The sequence below is a fragment of the Lissotriton vulgaris genome, chromosome 8 (assembly GCF_964263255.1).
Source record: "Lissotriton vulgaris chromosome 8, aLisVul1.2, whole genome shotgun sequence".
Taxonomy (NCBI): Eukaryota; Metazoa; Chordata; class Amphibia; order Caudata; family Salamandridae; genus Lissotriton; species Lissotriton vulgaris.
In genome coordinates, this window is record NC_141696.1 from 1,515,641,426 (window position 1) to 1,515,655,342 (window position 13,917).

Here is a 13,917-nt window from a genome sequence, read left to right on the forward strand (position 1 = left end):
AGGCTCGCCCCAAACTTGAAAAAGACCTTGCACCACCTGAGCATGAAGAAGACAATCATGATCTGCTAGGCATCGATGGCTGACTTTATCTGCCTTGGTATTCAGAGAGCCTGCCAGGTGTTGAACTCAATCATGGTTCATCAGCCACCACTGCAAATCTGTTGCAGTTTCCTCCGAGATCTGTAACCTGTCAGATAGGTTGCCCTCATGCTGTGCCCATGGGAACTTCAAGTCTCACTGCAGAGTTTGCATATGCCAGCAGGCAGGTTTCACTAGCAAATGCAGGAGGCTATGAGACCCAACAGCCTCAGAGTCTGTCTCACCGAAATCCAGGCTAGAGGCTGAAACATCAATATCATAGCCTGAATATCCTGAACTCGCCATTTGGAAGGATAAACCCGAACTGTACTGTGCCCAAAACAGCTCCGATGTAAGGGAGCACTTGAGAGGGAGGCAGGTGTTACTTCAACATGTTGATAGTGAACCCCAGTGAGTGTAGGAGGTTCGTCGTAGTCTGGAGATGAAAGACGACTCCCTGAGGTGAGCCTGCCCTCAACAGTCAATGGTCGAGATAGAGAAAAAATTTGAATCCCTGATCTTCTCAGATGAGACTACCGCCAAGCATTTTGAATTTCTCGTGTTTGAGGAAGAGATTGTGAAGACCTCAGGTTGAGTATAGGACAAAGGCCTCCATCCTGTTACTAACGTCTGATGCAGGCACCCTCTCTATGGCTCCCTTGGCCAAGAGGGCCGACACTTCCTGACAAAGTAAAGAAAGCTAGTCCTCCATCAACTGGTCATAAGTGGGTGGCATGGGTAGCCACAACGAGTATGGAGTAGCCCCTTTTCGCAAGCTGCAGTACCTGGTCTGATGTTATTGACCTCCAGTGGTGTATTCTGCCCCCCACTGGGTGACCGGGATTGTAGGTGGGCAAACTAAAAGTGCTTGGAGACTGCGGCTGCTGGGGGAGCAATGGACTAGCTTGACCTTTGGCTACCTGTACCATGTGGTCTGTGAGAACCGCAACCTCGGCCATGCAAGGACGTGCAAGCTTGCTGGCCATAGTGGCTAGGAGGGTATAGACGCTGTTGGAAACCCCTTCTGGGCCACAAAAGGAGCAAAAGGCAGACTGGGGGTGACGAGAGGCCATAGAGAAACCCATGGACCTGGCCATAGCTCTGGATTCCCTAAACGTTCTAGCGCTGAGTCCGTCTTCTCTGAGAAGAGACGTGTCCATAAAATGGCATGTCTATAAGCAATGGTTGGACATCTACATTAACCACCACCTGAACTTCCACCAACTATTGAGAAGATTACGCTCCACCTCACTCTCACTTGCCCATGCTCCACACATCTACTAAAGCAGAAGTCGAGGAAGCTCCTTCTCCCACATTGAAGCAAAGACCTAGAACAGCCTCCCCATACATCTCCGGACCATCACTTCACTTCAGGAATCCCGAATGGCCCTCAAGACCTAGCTGTTCGAATACGCCTCTGGGACCTTCCTGATTGATTGATTGATCCCCAGAAAAAAACAATAGTCCTCAGCCAGGCGTGGCATTGAGGGGCCACTGACGAAGAAATCACTCTGCCCAGCGTATTGGTTGTGTCCAGTTCATAATGAATGGCGAACTTTGCCGCTTCCCTCCCACCAGCAATAGGTTGAGAGATATGGCTCAAGCCTCCTCCTAGACCATATTAAACAAAAACAATGGCCCCTGATGAGTAAATATCAAATAATACTGATAAACCAAGCGCACAATTGCAATACGGGTGATTCAGAATAAGAGGCCAAGAAAGAAAGCTGTATAAACACAGAGCGAATGTATTAATATTGAGAAATAGCAATAGAAATCAACAGTTTTTCAAACGTTATATACATTTATACAGGCAAAAACAAGGAGTGATGGTGCTGGGGGTCGCGTAACTAGTTAGCATGGAGGAGTCTCGTTCGTTATCGGAATTAACCATAGGCAGCACTTGCGCAACAGAATCCCAGATCATGCGGAAGTAACGGCCCAAGAAGCACATGATGTTCACCGGCCGAGTGCTACGCTGGTGGAAGAGAACATTCTCTTTCCAAAGGTGTCCAGCGCTTCGATTTCCTATCAGGTGGAGAGGAAGGGAACATACAGGGTTAATCTTGGAAGTGGAGGCCTAGACCACCAAGCTCTCTGAGGTGGAGTGCTGAGTGAGGAAACTGAGGTCTCCTGGAGTCGGCGGTGGTGATAGGCAATTGTCCTGTGCACTGGAGCCCCTGGGCGGGGCACCAGGCGTTGAGGAGGACATAGGTCAACCAATCTGGGGCCAGATATACGACTTACAAAATAGTGGCTCGCAAATTGCGAATTAGCGAGGCCCTGTTTTGGAAGTACAATAGTGTGTATCACACTGTTTGCGATTCCCAATGGGGTCGCAAATTGAGAGGCTCATGAATATTAATGAGCCTCTTGCAATTTGCGACCCCATTGGGAATGGCAGGGCCTCCCAGGTATGGTGGCCTGCTGGGCTCAGCAGACCACCATATCTGGGACTGCTTTCAAATAAAGCAGTTTTCTTTTTAATGCAGCCCATTTTCCCCAAAAATATTTCCCCTGCATTTGCAATGGGGACCCTTTTGCGAGTTCATTACCACCCTCTTGAAGAGGGTGGTAATTTGCAAGTGTTTTGCGACCGCAATTGCGATCGAAAAACATTAATACGTGGGCTTGCACAGGCTATTAGGCAGGGAACGCCCCTTCCCAATAGCGAGTCACAAAACCTATTTAGAAAGTTGCAAATAAATTGCGACTAGCTAAATAGGCTTTATAAATGGCCCATGCTGTTTTTGATTGTGCAAACGGGTTCGCAAACCCTTTTTGCGCATGCAAAAACAGCCGTACATCTTTCCCCTGGAGTTTGTAAATCAAGACTACTCACCAGTGAGGGTCTTAAGGCGCTCTACATAAGTGGCAGTCCCCAACCAGAGGGCCTCTGTTAAGACGTTTGTCTTGACTACCACAAAAGACAGCATAAGGCCCAAGACCTCTATCACCCTACTCACCACCATAGCAAAAGAGGCCCCCTACCCCATAGCAACAGTAGGAGGGGAGACCAGGTCTGTGTCTGGTGAGGTGTCTAACCCACTTATCTGCCCGATCCACATCCCAGGTGAGCTCGGTATCATCATATGGGTGTAATATTCATACCACCCATATATCATAGCTCTCCCATTCATCCCCAGTACCCGGGTTGTCAAAGGCAAAAGGCTCTATCTTTGATCCAGAAGGCATGGCTCCAGACAGCAGTGGGACCAGTGTCAGGTAACACCCATTGCAACACCTATTAGGCTCCATATCGGAGTCTAGGATGTTGAAAATTGTGCTGTCGATGGGCATTAATACAGAAGTGAGTGCCGGAGGACGTCTCGGTCTCATTGGCCGTACCGCTTTGGAGTTGGATAGATTTAAGGGGCCGGACTGGTGGCGAGGGTGTACCCGCTGGCCTAAATGCAGTAGGGGCCCCTCTCGAACCCATGCAGCCCAAAGGCACTTCAAAGGGGTCGTGCCGCCCAAGAATGAAGTGCATGACCTCACAAAATTGCCTAAATTGGGTGGGGCCCGCTGCAGGAAAATCTGGGAAGTAAAAAGCGGACACTGGTTGGGGCTCCATAAAGGCGGGGGCCTGGAATACGATGATCCCTCATCTCGGCCAAGGATTTCGGACAGATGCAGAGAAGTCAACGATCGCTTCTACTTATTTGATTTATTTTTTTGTGTGACTCACCCGACGGTCACTTGAACCGGGACAGCGACCATCTAGTGCAACTCTGTTAATGGTTCTGGGATTGTCCACGGGATCTTGATTGTTGCAGACTCATTTGACGTTGGGTAGCCAGAAGCTTAAGGGAATGCTCCCTCAGCGCCTTCTGGCACGGCAATCCTAGCAGGCTCTAGAGTCATGGTACTTCTCAAGGCACCATAGACAGACCATATGGTGGTATGCCACAGACACGGTTTGGAACTAGCCAGTTTCTTTGGGGTTATCCTGTCACACCAGGAGTAAAGAATTTCTCAAAAAGTGGTCGTCAGAAAGTTGTAAAATTTACTAGGGGTCAGCTCTTCATGAATCTGCGCTACCTGGCATGGAAAGAACTGATGTCAGCTTGCCGAGGTGGTACCGTGTATGCCACATCCGGTACGGATAATGTTAACACAGAGCAAAACGATGCCACCTGCTGGCAAACACATCTAGTCGGACGCCTGGAGATAATTCTAAGATAAGGAATCTGGGGATAGAAGTTTCTATCAGATTGAGTACGACCACAGAGTGGAGTAGTAACTTGTTGCTAAGCACCCTACTATCAAGAATTATCTTGGCACTGATATCCCTGTGAAAGCAAATGCTGTTCCAAAGCAGAAGAGAAGACTGTCCTGGATGCAACAAGCGATATTGGTGCCCAAAGCAAGGTCACATTTCACATCTCTCCTACATGACTAACAACTATTACAAGGATGTGTAGCACCAGCACTGAAGCGGGCCACAAGGACATACAGATTTTAGGGAAGGGAAAAGCAACCCCAAGCATGCTGTGCTACTGGAAGCAAGGAAGAAATACCAAGCCTTAGGCTCTTTAGAAATCAATTAGTCTCCCCTGTCATAGTGCGGCCTGATGACGTTGCTGTGGTAAAGGTTTTCATTTGTTACCTGACAGACTGGGATAAGAAGCCCAGAGCTTGCCAGACTCCCCTTCACTAACGTCCTTCTGCAGGCTTGCCGCCAAAGTCCAGCATATATTCAGCAGGCAAACAAAACAGATGCTCTGAATGTCTGCGATTGTAGCTCAGTTCACCATGTGAAGTTCACAGCCATAAATACAATGCCTGTGGCTATCCTGGCTGTAGATTTCACATCAGTGGCCCTTTTTTGCCTGCGTGGGGTTCCCCAGGATCCCAATATCTACCATGGCTTCTCTTTTATGCCCTGCTCCTACATTTCTGTACCTTTTACTCTGTTCCGCCTCCAACCTGCTGTACATCTTTGGTTGGCCCAGGGATGGGCAGCAGATGTCAGCAGTGAAATGGAGGACTGAAACTATCATTAGGCAATCGTTCCACAAGAGCTACATGGCTTGGCAGGAAGATCCAGAATAACTGGAGGCCATCCATGTCAAAACATATAGCATTGAAGACATTGAGAAAAATATTTCTCTTGGTTTTTGATGAGTTCTTTCCATTGTCTGAGTAAAGGACTCATCAAAAACCAAGAGAAAACCTGAGTAGGCCAGAAGTGCCCAGGTTCTATACTCAATGTACTAAACAAATAAATGAGCAGGTTTTGTGGCATATCTCACCACAGACCCTCAGTTATTTAAAAAGGATTGTTTATGGCCAGATGTGGCTTTGAAAATAAAGATAGTATTATAGCAAATATTTTGTCATTAAAGTGTTTTTCAAGGATTTTCATAATGTCAGAATAGATTTCTATTTATTATGCACAAGCAGAGAGAAGGCCATAGTTTGGACAACATGTTCAATTCTGTGATAACCTCTGGGTAAAGAATAAAAAATGAAAATGTTAAGGTAGTCAACCTACAGTACAGTGTTGAAGATGAAAAAGAACAACCATAAGGTATAGAAACTGCAGGTTTTGGTGGCAGTGGCAAGTTATTAAGGTATTTTGTATAGAGTGCACATAGCTACACATGAGCACATGACTGAATATTTTCAATATAGCAGGAAATCCCTGCAACAAGTCCTACACAGAGCAAGATGGAGTGTGCAGTCTAGTTGAGACTCAACTTAGAGAAATCAAAAGTGTATTAGTGGTCCATTAGGAAACACCAGATTTAAAAAGTTTGCAGTTCACATAGTTACAATTTTATGCACAGCAAAGTAACATTATTTTTTCCAGAATCCCGCTTCTATTGCTCAGTTGCCAAAGCCAGAAGTGAATCTAGACCTCCAAGATACAAGGAGAACAGCATCAGAGGTCTTAGACGAAGGGCACGATTTGGGAAGAGCGTCTTGGACAACAACACCAGAAGTCTTATGCTTAGGCACGGATTTGGAACAGCATCTTGGAAAACAACATCAGAGATGTTATACTTAAGCTTGGGTTAGGAAGAGCCTTTTGGACACAACATCAGAGGTCTTAGACTGAGGGCACAGGTTGGGAAGAGCGTCTTGGACAACAAAGCCAGAAGTCTTATACTTAGGCACGGGTTTGGAACAGCACCTTGGAAAACAACATCAGAGATGTTATACTTAAGCTTGGGTTAGGAAGAGCCTTTTGGACACAACATCAGAGGTCTTAGACTTAGGCACCGGCTGGGAAGAGCATCTTGGACAACAACATCAGAGGTCTTAGACTTAGGCACCGGCTGGGAAGAGCATCTTGGACAACAACATCAGAGGTCTCTGACTTGGGAACCGGCTGGGAAGAGCCACAGATTTAGCATAATAGCAAGGATTCTTCTTTGGGTGGTAAGCAGACTCTAGGAAGGGATGAAGAGGTAAGAAATGTAGCTACAGATATGAATGGGCAGTACTACAGACATAGTTAGAATTAGTATGCGGATATCGGCTCGGCTACTTGCAATGCGTGAAATGCTTAAAGTAGCCTCTGTTCTTTGCTGCAATCGAAACTCAGTGAGAGTGCAAGGCAGGAACATGCAACAGACTGGGTCAGTGAGCCCATCAGGGTCTGCCTCTGGTTATTGATATTAGTGAAGTTGATAATAATAGTCAGTTGTATGTCACATGATCAATAGTAATATGAAATTGTTCATATATTGTCTACCACCATATCGTCAAGTTAAGCATATACTAGGAAGTGTAGTTTGCTATTCTAACAGCAAATATGGATGTATGATGTTACAATGCGTACTTTTAGCACGCATACCATTACAATGGATTTTTTACAACGCAGGTCATTTTACAACGGATACCATTACAATGCAAAACACTACAACGCAGATACTATTACAACGCATACCATTACAACGTAATTATAGGTAAGTAAATAATAATAAAATATAATTTTAAAATATGTTGTAAATATTTATTAATGTATTATTTAATTTAATTATTTGTTATATATTATTTTAGTAAAATTATTAATTAACTTAATATTAATTTTAATATTTGTAAAAATAGGTTAAAAATACCCCTCTACCCCAAAACCCAAACCCAGCCCTAAAGCCTAAAAATACCCCTGTACCTCAAAACCCAAACCCAACCCTAAAACCTAAAAATACCCCTGTACCCCAAAACTCAAACCCACCCTAAAACCTAAAAATACCCCTGTTCCCCATAACCCAAACCCAGCTCTAAAACCTAAAAATACCCCTGTACCCAAAAACCCAAACCCAACCCTAAAACCTAAAAATACCCCTGTACCCCAAAACCCAAACCCAACCCTAAAACCTAAAAATACCCCTGTACCCCAAAACCCAAACCCAGCCATAAAACCTAAAAATACCCCTGTACCCCAAAACCCAAACCCAACTGTAAAACCTAAAAATACCCCTGTACCCCAAAACCCAAACCCAGCCCTAAAACCTAAAAATACCCCTGTACCCCAAAACCAGCCCTAAAACCTAAAAATACCCCTGTACCCCAAAACCCAAACCCAGCCCTAAAACCTAAAAATACCCCTGTACCCCAACACCCAAACCCAGCCCTAAAACCTAAAAATACCCCTGTACCCCAAAACCCAAACCCAGCCCTAAAACCTAAAAATACCCCTGTACCCCAAAACCCAAACCCAGCCCTAAAACCTAAAAATACCCCTGTACCCCAAAACCCAAATCCAGCCCTAAAACCTAAAAATACCCCTGTACCCCAAAACCCAACCCTAAAACCTAAAAATACCCCTGTACCCCAAAACCCAAACCCAACCCTAAAACCTAAAAATACCCCTGTACCCCAAAACCCAATGTTTATAAAAAAAAATAAACTTACCTATAATTATACTTACGATGTAATGGTATGCGTTGTAATAGTATGTGCGTTGTAGTGTAATGCGATGTAAAGGTATCCGTTGTAAAATGGCCTGCGTTGTAATAGTATGCGTTGTAATGGTATGCGTTGTAAAAAATCTGTGGTAACAGTTACATACCGTTACCTTCCCCATCAAAAATATGAAGCTTTTTTTTTTTTACTTTCACCTAGGGTTTTCGGTTGTTGAAAGCAACTGAAAACGCCAGCGGAATTTCTGGCCCAAATTGAGCAATTACCAGGTATTTGAGACCCAAATATACTGTTTCCTGCAGGTGCATGACCTCATAAAATTCCCTTTAGTGGGGATCACTCCAGAAAAATTGGGAAGTGCGAATATATTGGCTGCAAATTGGGACTCTTCATGTTGTGAAACAATATTTTTTGCAGGTCACCTTAACTAATAGTCTTCACTAATAGGTCAGGTTAGAAAAAAAGAAATGGTTCGTAGTTAGTCGCAGACCGACCTGCATAATAGATATTATTTAGGCGCGACACAATTTGCAACTGATTACCCTTGGCTACATTCAAAGTGATTATACACCTGTAAAAAACAATTTTGTCCTTAATAACTCAGACATATGGATTTGGACAGGTGATCCCCAATTACAGTTGATCAAGTCCAGACGTACTGTATTATTCTGTTTTACAGGTGTATAAATACACATTGCTGATTGAGGATATACACCTTGTTGGTTCCCCACCCTAGGGTAAGCGTGAGGCTCCCTTTACTGTTTTTTGAATGAATTGTTATCGCCACTACAATTGGGTAATGTCCCCTCTGTTTTTTATATGGGTCATCGATAACGTTTGGTTGCCCATCTCTATCTTGTCCTGATGAAGACTCGCATGCCCCAGGTTTAAATGACCGGTTGGCCCTAAGTCGAGTCGAAACGTCAACGCTAACACTCCTACCTTGGACCAGTATTTTGACTTTACATAGTGCACACTGAGGACACGGTTGTCTTTTTAGAATATTTTGAATGTAATGGTTATTAAAATCTTGTCTGGCCAGGTACACTCAATACGGATAAAATCAGAATACCGTTATTGACCGAGAAGTAATGTGAATTTGTTATCAATATTACTGTGAATCCCTTTTCCCTTCTTTATTTCACCTAATACACTCTGATCACTCTTTCTTGCACGCTACTTTTGGGCAACCTCTCCTTATGTTTGGATTTTACTTCTGAAAAATGCAATATTGTACAAAATGAACTTAGAAACAGGAGACAATGAATTAAATACATTGTAACTCTGGTTTTGTTGTAGTGGCTGCTGTGTTTTACTATTAATTACATTTGTGAAATTGGAGCAGATTCAGTTGAAATGCTCTAGAATATTTGATTTAAAGAATGAAGATTGATTGGGTCAATTATTTCAATCAATAGGTTTAGGACCATTGTTTATTTATATCGTAGTATACCCAGGTCTATACCTTGTGGGCCACCCCATTTTCTTAATGGCTACCCCAGGGTTTACCGGCAGGACTGACCTGAAAAAAGTACATGAGACCATTCTCTCTAAACAGGTAGATGGCCTAATGCATTTACATTGACGTCAGGTGTTACAAACTCTGTCGGGTTATCAGTATAGGGATTTCTGACAGCAGAGGGGGCCCCTCTGGTCAAACATGGTGGTCTACCCACTTCTAAATTGTGTGGGTGGACTGTAGTTTGGCAAATAGGGTACTCAGTGGAGCACCCTTTACACAATACTCTAAATCAGGCCCAATGTCTACAAAATAAAAGCACAGGATAATTACATAAAACAGCTTGTGAGACTTGGCCCTTTCCCCAAAATTTTTCGCCTTTTATTTCCCTTTTAAATCAGAATGCCCTCATGGTCACAACAATGTATAGGCCTGTGTAGTGAGGAAAGCCCTGTGTACTGTGAAACTGATGTTAAGATGCAGGTGTCTTATACCCCTAACATGGCTGCCACTGACCACTGCTGCTGCAGCGTGGTTTAGTGGGCGCATTCTAGTGGCCAGGGCCTGGCTGGAACCCTCCAAAGAATGTATCAACTTAGCCTGCCAGCCTGCCCACAGGTAGAATGGTGGAACCTCCTGGAAGCCTCTGGAACCTTCTGGAAGAGGTGAGGTGACACCAACTGCCACTACCAACTGTCAACTGGCAGTATATAAGGAAAGGGAGGGAGACTTTCCTGTCAGAGTGACTGAGGGGAGACCTGGGGAAGAACCTATGCAGGAGTTTAGGCAGAGGGGCCTAGTCAGGGACTATGATACTGGAAGTGACAGGGCTTGGAGTGCTGCCTTACAAGTATTGAGGACTCCTGTAAATCCCCCCTGACCTAGCCCAGCGGAAGGGAACCCCCAGGGACCACTTGAAGGGATTGGCTGAGAAGAACTTGGAACACCAGCCACCAATTTATCCCCCCCTTCAAGGAACAAGAAACCAAGCAACTAAACTAAGGGCGCAAGAAACATCGCGCCAAGAAGAAACAAAATCACCACAGAACTATTAAGAAATCAACCAGGCATTGGCGCTGTGTCCCTCCCCGCGCTCCCTGACGCCACCTGGGATCCCTTTAGTTGGTTTGACAAGGATGTGTGTCCTGTCCTGTTGGTCCTGCTGACCTGCTGCCAACTTAAATAAACTGTCTGCTGGCTAAGCGTCATATTGCCCCCAAGCGCTTATCTACTGTGTCCCTGTGAGAAGCACTGAGCCTGCTGATGCTGCCAGAGTGCGCTGTGATCCTTGAAGCTGTAGGATTTCTGAAGCACTATATCTTCCTGAGCTGTTGTCCTGCTTTATCTGTTCTGGCACTTCATGTACTGCTAAGCGCTACCACTGTGCAGCGATAGCCTTCAGACTTGCTTCATTACCCTAGAGTCCTTCTTGGGGTGCCACCTGATTAGCGCTGGAATTCTGTCCCAAGCACTGTGGAAGTGCTCTAGGTGCTAGCTCTACTGAGCGCTGTGATCTAAGAAGCGCCGCGAAGCTTACGGGCGCTTCATCTATTTGGATTGCTGTGAGGGGGAGGAGTGTTAACTGAATACCCCACTGCCATCGTAGAGCTGTGGGCCGGAACGGGCCCGAACGCGTGCAGTGGCTGTAGCGGCCCCCGGAGCCTTGGGGAGGCCGCCACGATTGACTGTGGAGCCTCCTGCCTGTTTGGAAATCTGTTGCGTCGGCCCCCGGTGTGAGGAGAGGGCCGCCAGAGTTCACGTCAGGCCGCGCTGGGCCTGTCAGGTCTTGAAGCCTGCATCCCCTATCACGTGACAGGGGCTTGCTTTGGTTGCAGCCCCCGCCGCGCACTCATTGGCCCGTGGGAGGCGAGCCCCGCAAGCCGCGCTGCTACGGGCGGCTACGGGCGCACCTCCTCTATTCTGCCGCCTGATTGGTCCTGGGCCCGGGGAACCCTTGGGAGGCCCGGGACCAGGAGAAGAGCCGAAGCGGGCGTCCTGGAGGAGTCTGCAAGCCCCCACCTGCCAGCCCCGGCCCCCGGAAGGCCGGTAATCGCTTGAGAGGCCTGTCAGAGGGCCTGCTCGTCCCCGAGGACGAGGGGGGAAAGCCTAGAATCACCGCGGAGGAGAGGAGCCTCCTCCGACTTGCCCCCACGGGTTTCCTGCTGCCTCGCGACCGGCGCTGGTGCTAACAGCTCCTTCCTGCACCACGCCCGGTCGAACGAGACCCCGAGAAATCTCTGCAAGGGCCCTGAAAGGGCCGAAGATAAAAGGTAATCCCCCAGGGGTGGAGGGCGGAATGCCGGGTAAGGCCCCGTGTTCGCCCCTCCCCGGGGGAAGATGTCACTAGGCCCCGTTGGCCCTCATTAATTGCTGGAAACTGGTGACTGGCCCCATTGGCCCCATGTAAGGCCTAGAACTAGACAGAGCCCCAAAAGACACCTTGGGATCTCCAATGACAGAAAGTTAACCCCTGACTAGGGGAAGGGAATTATTAAAGTAACCAGTTGGAATGTAATGTTGATCCTGGCATAAAGGATATGTTGGTTACCTGCTTTAGTGAAATGTTCTGTTGAGGGCCTTAAGGAAATGCTCCTTAACATCTTAGGCATGGGTTATTCCAGAGTAAAGAAATCCTCAACTTAGTTTGAGGGTGGATGACCCTGACGTAATGAAATGCTGTATTGAATGCCTAATGAAAGGTTCATTTAAAGATGCTTTGAGTAATGCTCTAGGTAATGAAATGTAGCTGAAATGTTTATTCCTGAGAAAGGAAAGGTTTAACGTTGAAGAAATATTTTACTCTTATATAAGGCACTATTTATTCCTTCCAGCTAGGAAAGGTTGTTGCGGTGTGAAGAAACGCTATCTCTTTCCAGACAGGATTACTGAAATGTACTGATGGGAAGCTTTTAAGGAGATAGATATTCATGTTGAAATGTTTACCCCTACTTCACTAAAGGTGTTAATCCGGCTGACGGAATGGCTACCGCAATGCCTATCCAGGGTTTCTGAAATGGGCATATTTACAATGAAAAGGTTACGTCTATTGTTGAACTGCGTAATACCTACTCCTACTAGGGGTAATTCCTAAAACGGTTGTTCCTAATTAAGGAACTAGTTAAACCTGCACAAGGGATGTTTATACTTAGGAAATGTTTGCTTCACACTTAATGCCCTGTTTATTCCTGCACAAGGAGATGTTACTGTTTTGGAACTGTGTAGCCCTGATCTAGGGAATTTCTACTGGGAGAGATGCATAAATTGGTCATTCCTGATTAAGGAGATGGATATACTTGCACTAGGGGATGTTTATTCTAATGAAATGTTTTCTCCTATACAGTGCTATATTTACTGAACCCCACAGTTATTTATTTACCTATTTGGGTTTGGTGAAACATGGGTGAAATACCTGCAGGAACAAATGCCATGTTATTTGGTTGTCTTCTTAATGCATTTTTACAGGTGCTGTCAAGAAGCAAGGCAAAGGACAGGCCTGTGGTTTTCTGAAAATATATTTATCTAATATCTGATATTTATTGAATATTTACTATTTATCTAACTAATATCTATTGATCCAATATTTAATATCTATTGATTATTTAATATCTATTCATCCAATATTGATTGCAAGTTTTGAGACATATGTATTTTAAATGAACGTGTGATTTCCCTAATCCTGCTCTATCTATCTAACTATTTATCTTAATACAAATTACCTATTTTTATACAAGCACTGGAGTGGAGTCATTTATTGCGTGCCCATGTTTCTGTCTCAGTATGAGTGTGTGCTGCATGATCGCTTAACACATGTGCTTTCGGATGCCTACACGCTCGTGCCATGCTACCCTAGGGGACTGGTGACCCCAGTTCAAACACAGCTAAAATAGAGAAAGGATCTGGAAGAATAAACAACTATAAGAGGGCATCCAATGGGTTATTCATCACGTGTCATCACTATCCCACCTGCTGCTCTGGCTTCTCTGGCTACATCAGCTTCTTTAAATCGGGCATCAAATCGGGTACTTGGTTTCTTGACCACATTTCCTCGGACTTTATAGTACTTTTCCGAGAGTACCAGGAGCCTGTATGTCGAAACATTGTGGCTGCTGCCAATGGCATGAACGACCACAGTGTCGTACTCAACAGAGGAGCGGAACCTGTACAAGAAGAGAGCAAAAGAAGACATCATCTTCACACAGATTCAGACATTGGCCATCATTCCCCTGAAGGGGTTAGATCTAAATATGCAAGAAAATTCAGGCTATAAGTTGGTTTTTCATATAATGTGAACAAGGACAGATGCAGACATTTTGATTGGTCTAACCTTGCAGTGGTCCTTGGTACGAATTGATCTAGGAGCCATTGGCAGCAGTATTACCTCACTAAAAGTGGTATTGGAAACTTCGTTAGACAAAGAAGTCATTTGGCCAAGTCTGCTAGTGTTCGGTCAAAAAATGCAGCCAGCATGTTAATACATTTACTAGCAAAGGTGCAAGTATTGCAAT

At 45.3% G+C, this 13,917-nt stretch overlaps 1 protein-coding gene across 3 annotated transcripts in view; it reads right to left on the reverse strand.

Moving 5' to 3' along the window:
- Positions 1 to 13,917, reverse strand: part of CFAP44 (cilia and flagella associated protein 44) — a 748,689-nt gene that overhangs the window by 252,158 nt on the left and 482,614 nt on the right. For all 3 annotated transcript variants that reach the window (XM_086935641.1, XM_086935640.1, XM_086935642.1), the window contains one exon: positions 13,376 to 13,569. In XM_086935641.1, the coding sequence (XP_086791767.1) occupies positions 13,376 to 13,569 (194 nt within the window). The remainder of the gene's footprint in view (positions 1 to 13,375; positions 13,570 to 13,917) is intronic.